This window comes from Uloborus diversus, chromosome 9 (genome assembly GCF_026930045.1).
Source record: "Uloborus diversus isolate 005 chromosome 9, Udiv.v.3.1, whole genome shotgun sequence".
In the NCBI taxonomy this organism is placed as follows: Eukaryota; Metazoa; Arthropoda; class Arachnida; order Araneae; family Uloboridae; genus Uloborus; species Uloborus diversus.
In genome coordinates, this window is record NC_072739.1 from 9381531 (window position 1) to 9398194 (window position 16664).

Here is a 16664-nt window from a genome sequence, read left to right on the forward strand (position 1 = left end):
AGCTTGCAAGATCGAGATTTTCACTCACATAATCGGTAGTGACGTAGAAATGTCGCAAAGTAGTATTCTAATCTACTCGAACCTAGCCGCAAGCTACGTTCGAGTAGATTAAAATGCTGCTTTGCGACATTTCCACGTCATAACCAATCACGTGAGCAAAAATCTTGATCTTGCAAGCTGACGAGCTTGGAATGACGCCTAGACTTCCCACTTAAATTTCTCAGAATAGTACCTCTGTTGCATTTGTTGTTTGTGATCTAGCGTTACCGGGACCACACACAGCCAGTGCATAAAAAAAACTTTTACGGAAATTTAAGTGGGAAATCTTGAACCATCCCCCTTATGATCCAGATCTATCCCCATGTAAATGTGATCTCACATCTTTGGGGAATTCAAGAAGGCACTTAGGGGACAATGAAGTAAAGGATTGCGTGCTTAACTGGTGCCAGCAGCAGCCAAAGGACTTTTAAGAGAACGAAATTATGCGACTAATTTCCCAGTGGGAAAAGGGTTTAAACAAGTTCGGTCAGTATTTTTGAAGAATGTCAAATAAAATCTGCTTTATAGCTTCTGTTTCGTTATTTATCCACTGATCCTAACATATCAGAATTGTCGTACAACTTTTATTTCAAGAAGGTAACATCTCTGTTTCTTATCTGGTGTGTCTTTTGAAAAGGGAACAACTGTTTTAATTTGTAATACTTTTATAGTATTATCAGTCAAAAATAGTTTTAATTAATTGCACTACAATTACCTGTGTGACACAAAATGAAACACTTTTTCATAGGTGGGTCGCTATTGCAAAAGTTTAAGCCTTGCAATATATTTTTTCTTCCTTTTAGTTCTGTTCACATCAAGTTTAAAATTTACAGCTTGCGAGATCTTAGATTTCTGCATTTTCACAAAAATCATAGCTCACAGAAATAAGTGCTTTTACAGTAGGTAGTTAAAGATAACACCGGTAAACTTTCATAAGTCGTTTTCTTTTCACGAGATGCTACCTTTTTGAAATGCACAATATAGTTCAATTATTACTTAAATATAATATATTATGAGTCTTCAATTTCTATTTTAGCAATATTCAGCAATTTCTTAATTTCGTTGGAATGTAGAGTATCACAAACTGGATTATTCTGAATAAATAGCTCTTGAAGATTTTTGCACCTTTTTAACATGATGAGGCCATCAGCATCATTGATTACTGACCGTGAGTTAAGAATATAAGTATAAGCTATGTAAAACACATTATGAACAATTTATGATAAAAGAACTTGGTAAATAAAACAGACGTGTGGTCCGCCCAAGCAAACCAAGCAGTGCTTGAGCACACCTGAAGAGAAATTTAAAAATAATTTATCATTATGCTCATTATGGACACGAAATATGAATATTAAGGTAAACACACCAGCAGTGGCCAGTGCTTCAGTAGTAGTCAGTTCAAGGTTTATATTTGAAAAAATAGGATTCCAGGTTTCCCAATGAATTCAAACCTGCAGGAGAACCTTCTGCACGTTGGATGCACTTTTAAATCCTTTGGGAGACCTGGAATCCTATTTTTTCAGACATAAACCTTGAAGTGACTAAAGCTTGACCGCGAAAAGAAGGCGGTTGACCTTGAAGCAAACACATCATTTGTATCCTTTGTAATAGATTGATTGTTATTATTTTGTGATAGATAGGATCAGTGAGAACGACTCTCACTTTTAGGTGCTTTCTGGTTGATTCTACCTATTACAAATGATACAAAATGAGGTTTCGCTTCAAGGTCATCCGCCTTCTCTTCGTGGTCAAGCTATACTACTGAAGCACTGGCCACTACTGGTATGTTTACCTTTTTATTTTCTGTACCTCAAAATTAGTAAAACCTGCAAGCAGCTGTACCAAGATCGCGAGATTCCCCGTCCACATGTCTTTTAACTGGTAAGCGGCAAACCATGAAAATTCAACAAGCCTAATCCAAGCTGAAACATGAATAAAGGTTGAAGTATAGTTGCTATGACAACCCACATCACTAGCTTCTATCCAGCGAGAGGAGACTGGCAAAGAAGCAGGTTTTATGGTGCCAATCTAAGCAGGCTTCGGTTTGCTTGGGCAGACTGCAGGTCAGTGGTAAACAAGCAAGATAATGCACAAATGGGGCAGTAAGAAGCAAAGGGATGTAAGTGGCAAAATTTAAAATTTGGAGATAACCCAATGAAAACTGTTGGTGAACCTCTCCTCTGTCTTGGTACAAGATAGTTCTAGTAGCCCTGATAGGTGCTGTTATATAGCATGATTTAGAAAAACTTTTCAATGAAAATCTACCTAGGAGTTCCATGAAACACACCACCAGCTCAGTCAATTCCTGCAGTCCTCGGTTGGAATTGACTGAGCTGGCAGTATATTTCATGTATTTCTGCCTTAGCCCTGGCTATAGGATGGTAACTTACTGAATATACTTAGGAGTATCTTTAAATGGGTTTTACTCAAAACTTGAAATTGACCACTTACATCCCTTTGCTTCGCACTGCCTCAAATGTGCAAGACATTACAGACACGTTTCAGGGTTATAAGGAACTTTTTTCTACACAGAAAATTGAGCTTCTGCACCTCAAGTCTCCCAATAATAAGCTTTTTGTTGACTACACCCATTAACTCACACTTTTCTGCATTGAAAACATAGTCTCACTCTCGAATGTCCTAAGTTTGGGCTAGTCTTGCTCATTTATTTTATACTAGTGGTACCCGCACGGCTTCGCCCGTAATAGAAAAATTAAAAGGTCTTTTGGTTCGCCTGTATTTACAAATAATGTATTGTGAATTTTCTCGTCAATTGGCTTGTACTCATGTTACGGTTACACGTTATGATAATTTCGTATCTCGCCAATTGGCTTGTGCCCATGTTACGGTTACACGTTATGATAATTTCGTAATTTATGATAGTTTTTTTTTTCTTAAAATTTGAATAAAAAAAGAACCACATCGAATTTTTCGAAAAATCGCTTCGAGGTGCACACCCCCATGCTACATACTAACTTTGTGCCAAATTTCATGAAAATCGGCCGAACGGTTTAAGCGCTATGCGCGTCACAGACATCCTACGGACATCCTACAGACATCCTACAGACATCCTCCGGACAGAGAGACTTACTGCTTTATTATTAGTAAAGATAGCAATAATAACTTAAATTATCATTTGGAGATTACTTAACTTTTTTGTTTACACATGTAATTCAGTATAATTTTCTAACACATTGCTTAGAATTAAAATGATTACCTGTTGTTTAACAAACCATTTCTCACAAAAATTATTATTATTTTAAAACCTTTTTATAAAATATATATCATTTGAACCCCTAATAATTATTTACATTTCAGAGAAAATATCATTTTTAGGAAAATTTCTAATTAATTTTTAAAATAAAAAAATATTCTTTAAAAAACTTCTTACAATTAATACATAGTTAGAAACAGATTTAAAACACCTGGTCTTAAACAGTGCAAAAACTGAAAAAGTGTTTCAAGTGAAATATTTTAATATTTGAAATGAAGCAACACTGAGAAAAACAACCTCTGGAGAGTGTTTTAAAAGAACTCAGCAACACTGATATAATTTGCTGTAATTTTCCTAACACCCCCACCTCAACAGAACCAAGTAAAGAAAAAAAACATATTTTTCAACAACAGAATCTCATCTTTAAGAAAAGGATACAATTTCTCTTCACTGAAAGAATTTTCAACTGCGTCAGATTTTCCAGTCCTTCCAAATCGGTCAGTTGGTTGTCATCTAAAATTATTGTCTTTACACATATTAGGTGACACAGAGGAAAGATTGATATCAAACAATTTGAAGACAAATCTATTTTCTCTATTAAAATAAATTGATCAAAGTGGTGAAGACTGGTCAGTCCTCTGTTAGCCAGATTGATTTCTGTAGCATCCACTGGTAAAGTTTCAATGGTGTTTTCTATCACAAATTTACTACCTGTAATGCAAAATTTGAGGTATAAATGTTTAAAGCAATTTCTTCACAATAGATTTTTATTTTTGACCACAAGTTCACAATATACTCAGACTTTGAGGTTCAAAATAATAACACAAACTTCTGACTTATTGATGAAATTTTAAAAGTTTGAATGTCTACATGTTTCATTTTTGCATGATTTTTCATCTCTTAAATATAAATACAGAATTTATACAAAAATTACGGAACACATTTGGCGTTAAAGTAAAAAGCTTTTGAAGCAAATCTTATACTTCTGAAAAAGATAGCTTGGCAACTAAGCATAAATATTTAAATTGAATGATAAATTCCTTTCAATTTTTTTTTTATTTTTCTAAATTTCTTATTTAGTTTTCTACATAAAATTGTTAGATGTCAAACTAAAAGCTGGACATATATGGGTACATATATTAGAGCATTTTCTATTACAAGGCTTTATTATAATGAAGTTTTTCAATTTGAAATTGATTTTGATATGATTTATAGCTTCCATAGTTTTTATCTTTATACTCTCTCAATTGCTTTACGTGTTACATGAAACAATAAAAAAAAAACCTTTATTCGGGAATTTTCGATTTGCTGTTTTTTTCTTTAAGAGTGAGTATTTTGACCGGAAATTCACAATATATTTTTTTTTTAAATTGTAGCCTGATCGTTGAACATGCGTCACTTGACAGAACTTTTTATTTTTGAGATAGACTGTGCGAGACCCACGTGATAACAGGCCAGACAACTCCCCTCCCCCCCGCTTCGTTACGCCACCAGTAGTCGATCTTTGAACTTGGCGCGAAACTTAAAAGCAGTGCAGTTTACCAGTAGTGTTGCTTGCTCTGGTTGATATAGATGAAACAGGAAATATGTAACTTCGGATGCATATTTTTGAATACAATTCTGTTTTATTTATCTCTTCCTTCCCACGTACCGGAATGTAGAGGCAATTAAAAAATATATGTATAATATAAGTCTTAAGTTATAATATAAGTCTGCTGAGTGAAAAGTGAGTCAGCGAGTTCCGCTGCCGAACAACCTGCATGTAAAGCAAAAAGCTGGGCGCTTCATGGAATAAATTTTAAAGTTCGGAGGTAAGTACTCTTTTCTCAGATAAACAAATTTACATTTTATGCAGTTAAGATTTCTTAAGTTTTCCTCCATTACACAAACAATTGTCAGTTTCCTTTCCGATATCTTTGTCTGTAATTTGTAATTTCAGCATACTGCTTTAATATTTGAAACGGTTAACTTGCAACTTTTTATTTCTTTATTTTTTCAACTTTGAACACGCATTTATTCGAAATGGATTTTCCAAACTAACAATATACATATGTCAAAATTTTCTGCGAATATACTTGTTGCTATCAGAAGCGTAACTTGGTGTTGATATTCAGTAAAAATGTAAACAAGTTTATTGAAACAGGCTTTTAACTGAACTAATCTTATATTTTCGGTTTCGATTAAATTGTTTTATACGCGAGCATGTGTTATTTTGATCAAAAAACATTCCTTGATGGGTTTCCGTAGTTTTGAGATAAAAGATTAGATTTGAACGCCGGAGGTCGTGGGTTCGATACTTAAACATTTCCCCCCAACTACGCCCCTGCAATGTTATTCAAACAAGCTGGTTCTGTGCGTAAATTAAAAAATATATATATATGGTTTTTTTTCACTGTTGTCTTTAGGTTTTATGATATTTATGCACACATTGTGGTTAAGTTAACGGTATTCATAATTTCTGGGCTTGCAAAAGATTAATTTTGAGCAGTGGATACACAACGTGTTTTTGCCAAATGCTCCATGCTTGTTTGTTTATGCTTAAAAAGGGCAAAATGTCTTGAACTACATATTTTTTGAACTCCTTGGGTTTTCTGTTAATAAGCTTTCAGGAACTCTGAAACTGTAACATAAATTGAATTAAAGGGCTGTCTATCAAGTATGTTACAAACTTTTGAACAAATCCCCCCCCCTCCTCCTTGTTACATGTAACGCTGTTCAACATGAGCATATTGTTATAAACAACGCGTGATGTCACACTTCTTGTTATCCCCTCCCTTCCCCCTGTCACAAAACTGTCACATTGATTTCCTAAAAGAGCATACTTAGCAAAATGTTGATCTAAATTTAACATATATGAGGTTTTAAGTATTAAAGAAAGTTGCTAAAATGGTCATTCTATGAAAAGTTTTTTGAAAAAGATTACTTTGTCATCAATTAATGCTTTTTAAAATAATTTTTCAAAAGCCTAAAATGATGAACAATTAAAGCCCCCCCCCCACACACACAAGAATCATTAGCAGCAGAAAAAGCTAAAAATGGGAAAGTAGCCGAATTCCAAAAAAAAAAAAGGCTGTTTAGATATTGAATACATTTTTTGATATACAACATACAGTATTCATGATGTATCATTCATTCTTTAATTAACGTTTTTCAAGTTGAATTCCTGTGTAATTTTTCGAGAGTGCCCACCGAAGGGGGGGGGGGGGGTCGGAATCATAGTCTCATAGTAATGATAGCTTTTCAACGGCTATAGTTATAAATAACTGTGCCCTTGAAATTTTAAGGGAGATGGAGATGCTTTGGTTTTTTTTTTTTTTTTTTTTTGAAGGTTTCATAATTGAAGGGGGTAGGGCACCGTCTACTTTGGGGATGGCACCCAAGCATTCACGTCTTTTTAAAAGCATAAATTTGCTCAGCTAAGTTAACATTAATAATCTGGTATTATGTACTTTAATTTGATGTTATGTCTTTGAAACATATTGCAGTCCTGTTTCCCGTTTACTTAAGTAAAAATGTTTATTTATTTTTTAAAATTTCATTTAATTCTGATTCAAATACAATAGTAATATTATTTTTTGTTTTGATGTAATTGTAAAATGAAAGTTCATTTATTTATTTGAATACTTCTTAAGACTTAATGTTTCAATACAATATACGAGTACTTAAAATGCGATTAGTTAAAAAACAATTTCTAATGAAAAATAAAACTGTGTTTATTTATCACTTTGTTTTAACATGATTGTAAAATAAAATCGTGTTTAGTTATTTGAATACTTTGTAAGACTATGAATTAAGCTCAGTGTATTTTTTAATGTATGATTATCGGTTCCTTTTTATGTTTTCAAATGAAAAAGTAGAACTTGTAATGCTACTTGAATAACAGAAGACAATAATAAATAAACCAAATAGTTTTATTTAACCAAAATATTAATCGAAGTGCTCCCTTCCCAATATCATTGTGGATCGACAAACGATGACGTCATTTGCTAGTTGGATGGCCTTCCTATCTCGAAGGCCTCGGACTGTGCAAAGCCGGGCAATGCAGCTAGTGAAGTAATAATAATAATAATAAACCATATAGATAAAAGTTTAATGTCTGGACTTGGAATGTTAAGTTTAATTGGGAAAGCTATGATACATTTGAATCTTCAAAAGCAAATAAATTTCATTAGAATTGAAAGAGAGAGAACAAGTTAAGTACTTATTTAAGTAAACTAATTGCAATAAAGATGAAAACACATTGAGATGTTTATGAACTTTGGTGCATATGAAAAATATCTTCTGAAAAATTAAAAGATGCCTCTTCTCCCCAATATTTTTCTTCAAAGTTTTTTTTTTTATACCACATTTAAGAAGTTAAAGTAGCTGAAAGGAATTATTTTCTAGAGTTGGTGTTTTTTTCCAGGAAAACAGCAAGAATTTATGTTATAATTAAAACAATTAAAAGTAATGCTCAAACATAACTCGAAGAAAGTTAGAATTAGGTAATCAAAAAACATGTAATGAGTTTGATGTAGAGAATTCACTTTATGAATCTGCTTGAAGTATTTGTTGTTTTTCTTAGCCAAATTATAGTTTAATATGAGATTTACCTTTTTCTTTTTCATATTTCTATTTCATGTTAATCATAGTTCAGGGTGGCGACAGGAACTGTGAAAAAAAGTTCCCTGACTTTTCCCTGATTTCCCTGATTAGGTTCATCAAATTTCCCTGATTTACGTTACCAATGATAATGGTTTCCTTACTTTGCTCTACTTGGAATTCATTGTATGTTTGTACAAAACGCAGTATTTTAAACGTTTTTAAGTTGCGTAAAGTTGTTGAACTAAAGATATAATTTTAAAAAGATGCTGTTTTTTTTAATAAAATGTTTTAAAAAAACATATCAAGTCAATTTGTTTGGAAAAAACCTTACAAAACAGTATAATAAATTTTTCCATATGGAAATTTATATAAAATTAAAAAAAAAAAATACTTTACTTCCAGTAACCACTTAGCATAAGAATTTTTAGAAACTATTAAAATCACTCTTAAAAACATGTGTATTTATGATAGAACTATAAAGTAATTGAAATTATTTTGAACTAAGTTTTCAAACAGTATAATAATTGTTGCAAGAATAACAAGTAATAGTGAAAAAATAGAAGTAATGTAGTTATTCTTATATAACTAATTGACATATTTAGGAAAAACAGATGAAACCTTTTGACATTCATTCATAGGGAGCTTTTCTCTAATCAAGAACATAGATTTTAATGAATGGTTACAGCATTTTAACAATAAAAAAATAAAGATATTTACTTAAGTGCACAAGTTATTTCAAATGCTTTCAGTTTGTATTGAAAAAAATTTTAGGTTGCTTTTGTAACAAACAGCTTTAAAATGTAAGGGGGGAAAAACAATTGGTTAATTTCAAAATATATAAAAGAATGGTTTTAAAATAAAAGAATCATTTAAGCCTGAAAAAGAAAACCTTTCTATTTCTAATCTGTGGTGACAGCAAATAGTATAACGGCAAAAAAACGAAGTTTTTTTGATTCAATGTTAAATTTTAGTAATTACATTAAAAACGCGAAGAAGTAATAACTTTTAAGCTTTTATCAGTATTAATTCAAAAAACAAAGAGTTCTTCTTGAAATCTTGATTACAATACACTTAAGGCATTAATGACGGTTTCCTCTTTGCCTGTAGGGTTGTTTATTTTACGTAGTATTGAAAGCGTGAAAGCAAACTTCAGCCGAGGTAAAATAAACAACTTTACAGACACAGAAGCCATCTTGCATCCTGTGGTTAATAAGTAAGATGCAATACTTTGACGTTGAGGAAAAAAGATGCACAAATATGCGTCAGTGTATAATCGTACCTCATTAATTTTAACTTTTTTTTTTTGAACAGATAATTGCCGGAAATTGCGTAGAGAATTAGGAGACTTAATTTTGCAAAGCAAAAAAAAATTTTTTTTCTTCATAAAATCAATTTTCCCTGATTGTTTGTTATTTTTTCAAAATTCCCTGATATTTCCCTGACTTTTCCCTGATTAATAAAGTTCCCTGACTTTTCCCTGATCTCCCTGATTTCCCTGATCTGTCGCCACCCTGTAGTTTCTCTCTTCAAATTTATATTATTCTGATAGCTTAGCCAAGTTGTTATAACTTCTGTTCAAACTAACTGAAATGTAAGAACGTGTTATTTAATACTTAAGACTCTTGTTTAATAATTTCAGCCAAAGTCAGTGATTATTTTATTATTATTAACTCTCTGCTTTCTTATGATTAAAAAGTATTAATTAAATAGGCATTTTACTAAAACAGTACAAACTTAACACTTAGATTACTGTTTCAATGATACTTTGAATAATTTAAGTTTAATAACATTAGTTTTATCATATTAGAGATAAAATTACTAAAAACAAAGCTAGCTACAGTCAATCCCCTTAAATAACGCACATGTTTCACTCTTCAACGTAAAATTGTTCAAGTTGCACTCTACATTGCTTAAGTGAATGAAAAAGCTGGCAGTAAAACTTTATACAACTATCCATTGACAAAGAAAAAGAAAAAAAGATTTTTAAAAGTTTTTTCAGGGGGTTGATGCATGAAAAAGTTTGGCAAATCCTGATCCAAAGAAAAGAGTTCCAAAATAATTAAAACTCAAGTGGTTTTCAGTGATATGTCATTTCTTATTTAACATACAGTATAACCTCGATTTAACAATTGTCAAGGGACTGAAAAAAGTAATGATTAAATCAAGGAGCATGGACATTTGATACAGTCAAACCCAGACCAGTGAAATGTATCATTAAATTGAGGAAATCGTTAAATCAGGTATCGTTAAATAGAAGTTATACTGTAATTATAAACTATTTCATATTTTGAAGTTAAGTGAATTAGATATTATTAAAAAAAGGAAGAATATCTTAAAGCTACAGCTGCCACTGAGCTGTTAATAAATTTACAAATTTTTCTCACTGTGCATATGTGTTTATAACCACAAAGGTGTCAAACAATCTTACCCAAATCATTGTAGTAGTTTTTCCTTGAACTATCAACTTCTTTAATATTTTCCATATATTCTGTTATCTTATCGTCGAATTTACGATCGTTTAAAGCTCTCATTAGAAGAATAGAAGTGAACAACGTCCCTAAAATAATAAGGTATGAGTGAAATGGTAAAAACGAAAATAAAAAGAGAAAAGTTTATACAGTCATAAGGCTTTAAAAAGATTGCTAAATAATCAGATAACAAAAATACAAAAATATTAATGATTAAAAAAATAGCATGAATGTAATGAACAATTAATCTACTTGGGATTTAAAGCTACTAGCAACAACGCCCCTATAATACTAAATGTCTATCACTTTCTCACTTTTTGCATAGAGCAAAAATGAAATCAAAATGAACAAGGACTAGTCGATGTTGGTATGCAGGCCGCTGCCATCTATCGAAGGTATTAGAAATTAATAGCAGAGAATTTAGCAATTGGTTCATTTCATTTCTAAATTTAAACTTTAAAAATTAACAATTTGATTTGAATTGTTTGGATCCATCGCCATAGGAACGTTGTCGTTGGATGGCTGCTAGGAAGTGCTATCCTTCATACCAGGAGTCAATGCGGGAGGTCACTTTTTGAGGCAAATGCGATAAGCATTTAGTATTATGGGAGCATTTCAATCAACCTCCTAATAGCTGGAGCTAAACCTACTCAATTCCTTTATGAGGGTTTTTGCCTTCAGCTTTAATATGGTCATTCCAGACTGTGATAAGTCCACAACAAAGGAGAAACCAGTCTGGATGCTGTAACCAGCTGTTTCGTTTCTGCTTTTATTCAGTACTAGCGGTACCCGCACGACTTTGCCCGTAGTATAAAATTTAAAGGTCATTTGGTTCTTCTGTATATTTACAACTAATGGATGATGAATTTCTCGCCAATTTGCTATGTTCATTTGCTCACTCATGTTATGGTAGTTTGCTCGTCCACGTTATGGTAATTTGCCGGTCCATGTTATTGTAATTTGCTCGCCCATGTTATGATAATTTGCTTGGTAAAATGTTCTTAAAATTGGAATAGGAATAGAACAAAATCGAATTTTTGAAAAATCGCCTCGAGGAGCTCACTCCCTATGCTATGAACTAATTCTGTGCCGAATTTCAATAAAATCAGCCGAACAGTCTAGGTGCTATGTGCGTAACAGACATCCAGAGACACCTTTTCAGCTTCATTATTAGTAAAGATTTTGTCATTTTGCAGAGAATTTACCTTTGGTAATAAACAATGCATTGCACAATCTGCTTTAATGTGAGTAAAAACAAGCAGAATTTTTTTTACAAACCCTGAGAAAGAAGGACAGAATAGCAACAGTAAAAAGTGTTTCAGCAATTGACAAAAAAGTAGATGATCAGCGATGTTAAACAGCAAAAGAATATTTGAAGTTATGATTTCTAATACCTTTTCCCCATTCTATGATATTTTAGTCAACATTTAGATTGGGAAGTTAAAAAAAGTGAGGTATGCCTTAGTTACTTTGACAAGCAATGGTAAAATTCAGGTTTAAAAAAAAGAAAAATAAATAAATATTACGTTCAATTTCTTAAAGAAAAAGGGATGTTAAAATGCACGCTTTCAAAATTTTGATAACTTGACACAAATCTAGGAAAAGATGATAAGTATTAAGCTTTAAGTAACAACAAATTAAATATTATTTTTTGTAAATAAAATAAGATATTTAACTTATTTACTAATTTATAAATGGTGCTAAATACTCTTCAGTTGATTTTTTTTAAATAATTTTAATTTATCATAGTACATACATTTGCAATTGGACTCTAATTCATTTAACTGCTGGCAGGATTCCAATTCTTGTTCAAGAACTTCTTTGGTAGCTGCACTTAAAACAGAACTAAAAAAAGGAGAAATAAGGAATTTATGAGTTCATGGACAAATAATGCTGATACTAAACAAAATATTACTGCTTGAAGATATTGTTTGAAAATTTGCAGATGTAGATTTCACATGGAAGTAGTGAGCTGAACATAAGTAACTATAGGTGGAATGGGTAAATCTCTATTATTTTTGTTAAATTTGAGAAATAACCCGCAGCTAACTCCCGATCATCTGTAGAATAGGGTGGCCGGTAATCGTAGATAAGTGATTTTCGCAGATACTCTGCAAAATAGGTAAAAAACGATACTAATGTATACAATAGTTTACAAAAGCAATAACACTCGCACATACATTTACTCTTGCAAAAAACCATAAGTGTACGTAAAAAATTTTAGTTAAAGATCAAAAAGCTCCTTGCTGCTAACAGGTACACTTACAAAGTAAATGTTGCAAACAGATGTAGTTAGGTTGCAACAAAAATGTGTAAAGGAGGGGAGGGTAAGGTTTTTGAACCAAGGGCGTCCATATAGGGGGGCAAGTGCGCAAGTGGGGGCTCAAGCCCCCAAATAGAAATTAGAGCTTCCTTGCTTTTAGTACTTTTTCCTTTGCAGAAATGTAAAATTTTAATTACTCTAATCTGTACTGAAATCGGTTTCTATGGGGAAAATATACCGTTAAACCATGGGGAAAACATCTGAGCCCCCCCCCCCCTTTAAATTTTGCAAATGGGCGAAAACTGGTTCGGTCACTCGTTTACTCCTGTTAAGAGTAGATGTAAGAACAGTAGTGGTATGGGTGTTGATGTAATGATAGTTTTAAACTAGTTAGGTTTCAATGACCTTGAAAGGTTTGATGTCGTTAGAAAGAAGGGGGAAGAACAAAATAAGACTATTTTAAAATAGGTCTTGGACTTACAAAGTTAAAATAGGTGTATTTAATACATTCAGTCAAGTCATGGCAGGGACGGATACAAGGGAGGGGCAATTTTTTTTTTCTTTTTGGCAATCCTGTATTAGCAATATATAGTTCTTATTTAGCAACTCTCTTTATTCTATTTTGTATCTTAAAAGAGACTTAATGCCTACATAACGCTTTATGAATTAATTAAACTCTTATAAAGATTTTGTTAGTTTGTTTGGCTATGGACTAAGACTATACAAATTATAGAAAAATATTAAAACAGTGAAATTTAAAGTTCTCTGAAGAAAGTTATGTGAATACAGTAGGCCCTCGTTTTACGCGGGTTTATTTTAAGCGGTTTCGATTATACGTGGTTTAAGATTTGACACATTTATTTTATTTTACGCGGACGAGTTTCGGTTTTACGCGGATGCGGCAATGCAAACAGATAAAATTTTCCCCTCTTTCAAAATCCTAACTCCTAAAGATTGCAGATTACGCGGAATCAACTGTATTTTGGCGTGCTAATAATCGAGCTTGGGCCATTGGAGATATTTTATGCGATTGGTTCCAGAGCTCTTTCCAGAAGCAAAGTTATTAAACTCGCACAGTTCAGAGCTCATTGGAAGAAGAGCTTCTAGGAGTGACAAAGGAGGACAAAACCATCGAGGATACCGACGTCAGTGACACACAGCCGAAAACGTTCACATTGAAAATGTTGAGCCATTCCTAGACAATAGAAATGATCTTTCTGATTTGGTAGTGAAGGAAGATTTTATCATGGAAATGACGCAAGTGATCAGGGATGCGTTAATGCTCTGCAAAGAATTAGAAAAAAATTCTTAATGACTACCAAAAGACTATCATAGCCAGCTCCTCTTTATAAGCAGAAAACGAAATTAATTTATGTTTTCTTTATGTATGTTGTGCATAAAAGTCAATATAAGTACACATTAAACTTATTATACAATTAGTCATCACTAGAATGAAGTATTTTGTTATCTGCGGAACCAAACCTCCTATATTAACACTGGTATTTGGTCTCAATTTACGCGGTTTCGATTTACGTGGCATTTTTGTGGAACGTAACTCCCGCGTAAAACAAGGGTCTGCTGTATTTAAAACACTGACATTTATATTGTTTTTACTGAAGAACTTTAAATGCTGAAACAGAAAAAAAATCTTCTAAATTTAAATCTCTTTGTTTCTTATCACTTAAAAAATAGATTATGTTATTTAAAAATTCTTATAATGTAAGAATTATGTGTTTTGGCTCATCAAATGCCAGTCAACAAGTTTTTGCAAAGCTAAGTTAAGGGGGAAAAAGAGAAAGTAATATTGTATTGCAATTTCATGCATCAGTTAATAGAAAAGTGCTGCAAAAAATATTTTTATGATTTGAAGCAAAATTTTGCTAAATAATAAGAGATACTACCGAAAGGCGTCAGCTCTACTTGTCTTCATCCAATTGAACGATTTTACTCCATTTATACTACATGATAAACAACTTCTTATGTCTCCTTTCTTCAATTCAACAGCTATTTCACATGAATCCGCATCATTGCTGAGATCCGGTAAATCACAGACCTGAATCCAGAAAAGTAATTAGAGAGATTAAAGTAAAATTCAATATGAGCCCTATAAATGTAACAAGGTTCATACTCTTCCAGACAAAATGAATTTCAGGAGTTTTCAGGAGTCAAAAGCAGAATTTTCAGGAGTAACAACACGAGCGGTTTTTAGTATATTTAGTATATAGTACTCCGTATATTATGTATTTGTAGTATATTTAGTATTATCAATGCTAAATATACTATAAAATAGCAACAGCAATACTGATTAGCAATAAAGAAAATACGCTTAATAGCAGTTAACGCAAAACCTAGGACATGCTCTTGCTTCGTTCTCTAGTGGCAGCTACGATCAGTAAACGGGCATGTTTGAATGGAGTAACCGGTCAGTCGGTTCAAACACACCCCATGTCTTTGCAAAAAGCAATGGGTGCTCTGTATAGTACGAGATTTTTGATTGGCTCTTTTGATATGGCAGCCTAACAACATGGAATTAAAACTAGCGATTGTTAAAGTTTTATTTCGAGATTGATGAAGCACTGTAACTAGTAAAAATTATTTTCAGAAGGAGAGGGGGAAAAACAGGAGATTAAAACAAAAATTCGGGAGTTTTAAGGGCCCTTAGAAGAAAAAATTAAATTTCAGGAGTTTTCAGGATTTTCAGGAGGAGTATGAACCCTGATGTAAACAAGATTAAGTATATTAGTAAAAAGATGTATTGCTCCTTCGGAAGAAGAGTGCCACAATACGAAGAAATGAAATTTTACAGGAGAAGTGTTTGAAGTTGAACTCTTCAGGCAATTTGCATTAAGAAAGGTAAATTTACTGTGCTCTCCAGTGGTTAATATTAGAACAAAAAATCTGTCATTTTCCAAAGAAGATATCGTCATTTGAAGCCCTTTAAGCGAATAAAAGAGAAAATTAAAAATTTCGTATTGCACTCTTTTTCCAAACGAACGAGATACCTGCTTTGAATGCACGTAAAATTTTATTTTAAAGATAAAATTTGGGTGTTTTAAAACACTAAATTTCAAAATATTTCTAAAAGCTTGTTTTCATAAAAACATAAAATAGATTTACTGACATAATTAAACCATTAGATAAGAACAATGTAATGTAATTTTACCACAGTTAAAAACATAGTAATAAAGGAGAACATTAGACAAGGAACAGGAAATGATCGTACAAGAGGTCAGTTTTGTCAAAGTTTGAAACAAAATTAATTTGAACTATTCATTTTATATACTGAGTCAAAGAAACCAAAAAGGTACATTACTATATCTTCAATTATAATATAGTTTGTGAAAGCATTTAAATAAATCAAATTGAGCCCCCCAATTAAGGCACTAAAAGCCAGGGCCACTATTTCAAAGTTTCTTGGCAGGGGGCAAAGGGTATACAACTCCATACATTTTATAGGAAAAAACAACAAAATGTATGCACAAATACATAATTACATTTTGTTTCTAAAAGCCTGGAGGAAGGAACAGATGATCCTCGATACCCAAATAATAGGCCTGCTTAGAACAAAAACGTAAATTAAGTTAAATTATTTTTGAATTTGATTTAAATATTAAACTGCAGATTATTCTAAAGACAGTACAAACTGTAATTATTGTAAAAAATGCACAAAGGTGAAAATGTTACGAGAAACAGGACTATGTTTAAAACTTTTTAATTTATAAAACATTGGTATTCAGGGGTGCTCCAAGCTAAAATTTTCAGGCGGAGATTCTCAACTTACCAAATGAAACTCTGAATTTTTACGAAGGATACAATGCACAAGAACACACACACCTACATCAAATGAAAAGAAACGTTAAGCTTAATTTAACAAAAAAAATAAAAATGATATTGCAATGCTCCAATTTTTCTAAACCGTCAAAGTTTGCCTAATAAGAAAATTTTTGGGCGGTCATGGTGACCTCCTGTGACTTTCCATTAGCCACGTTCACAACACACTTTTCTACCTCATAAATAACTGCTCCGGCTCTGAAAAAAACCGGTTGAAAAATTCCCCGTTTACATGTAAAAAGAGCTTTTCCATTGTAACCAGAGA

At 32.3% G+C, this 16664-nt stretch overlaps 1 protein-coding gene across 1 annotated transcript in view; it reads right to left on the minus strand.

Annotated features, from left to right (window-relative positions):
* Positions 1–484: 484 nt before the first annotated feature.
* The window catches only part of LOC129229207 (geranylgeranyl transferase type-2 subunit alpha-like), a 39875-nt gene continuing 23695 nt past the window's right edge, over positions 485–16664 (minus strand). Inside the window, exons 9-13 of the mRNA XM_054863469.1 lie at positions 14470–14621; positions 12062–12150; positions 10266–10394; positions 3692–3964; positions 485–1201 (exon numbers count right to left, since the gene is read on the minus strand). Of these exons, the coding sequence (XP_054719444.1) occupies positions 1050–1201; positions 3692–3964; positions 10266–10394; positions 12062–12150; positions 14470–14621 (795 nt within the window). The 3' untranslated portion in view covers positions 485–1049. The remainder of the gene's footprint in view (positions 1202–3691; positions 3965–10265; positions 10395–12061; positions 12151–14469; positions 14622–16664) is intronic.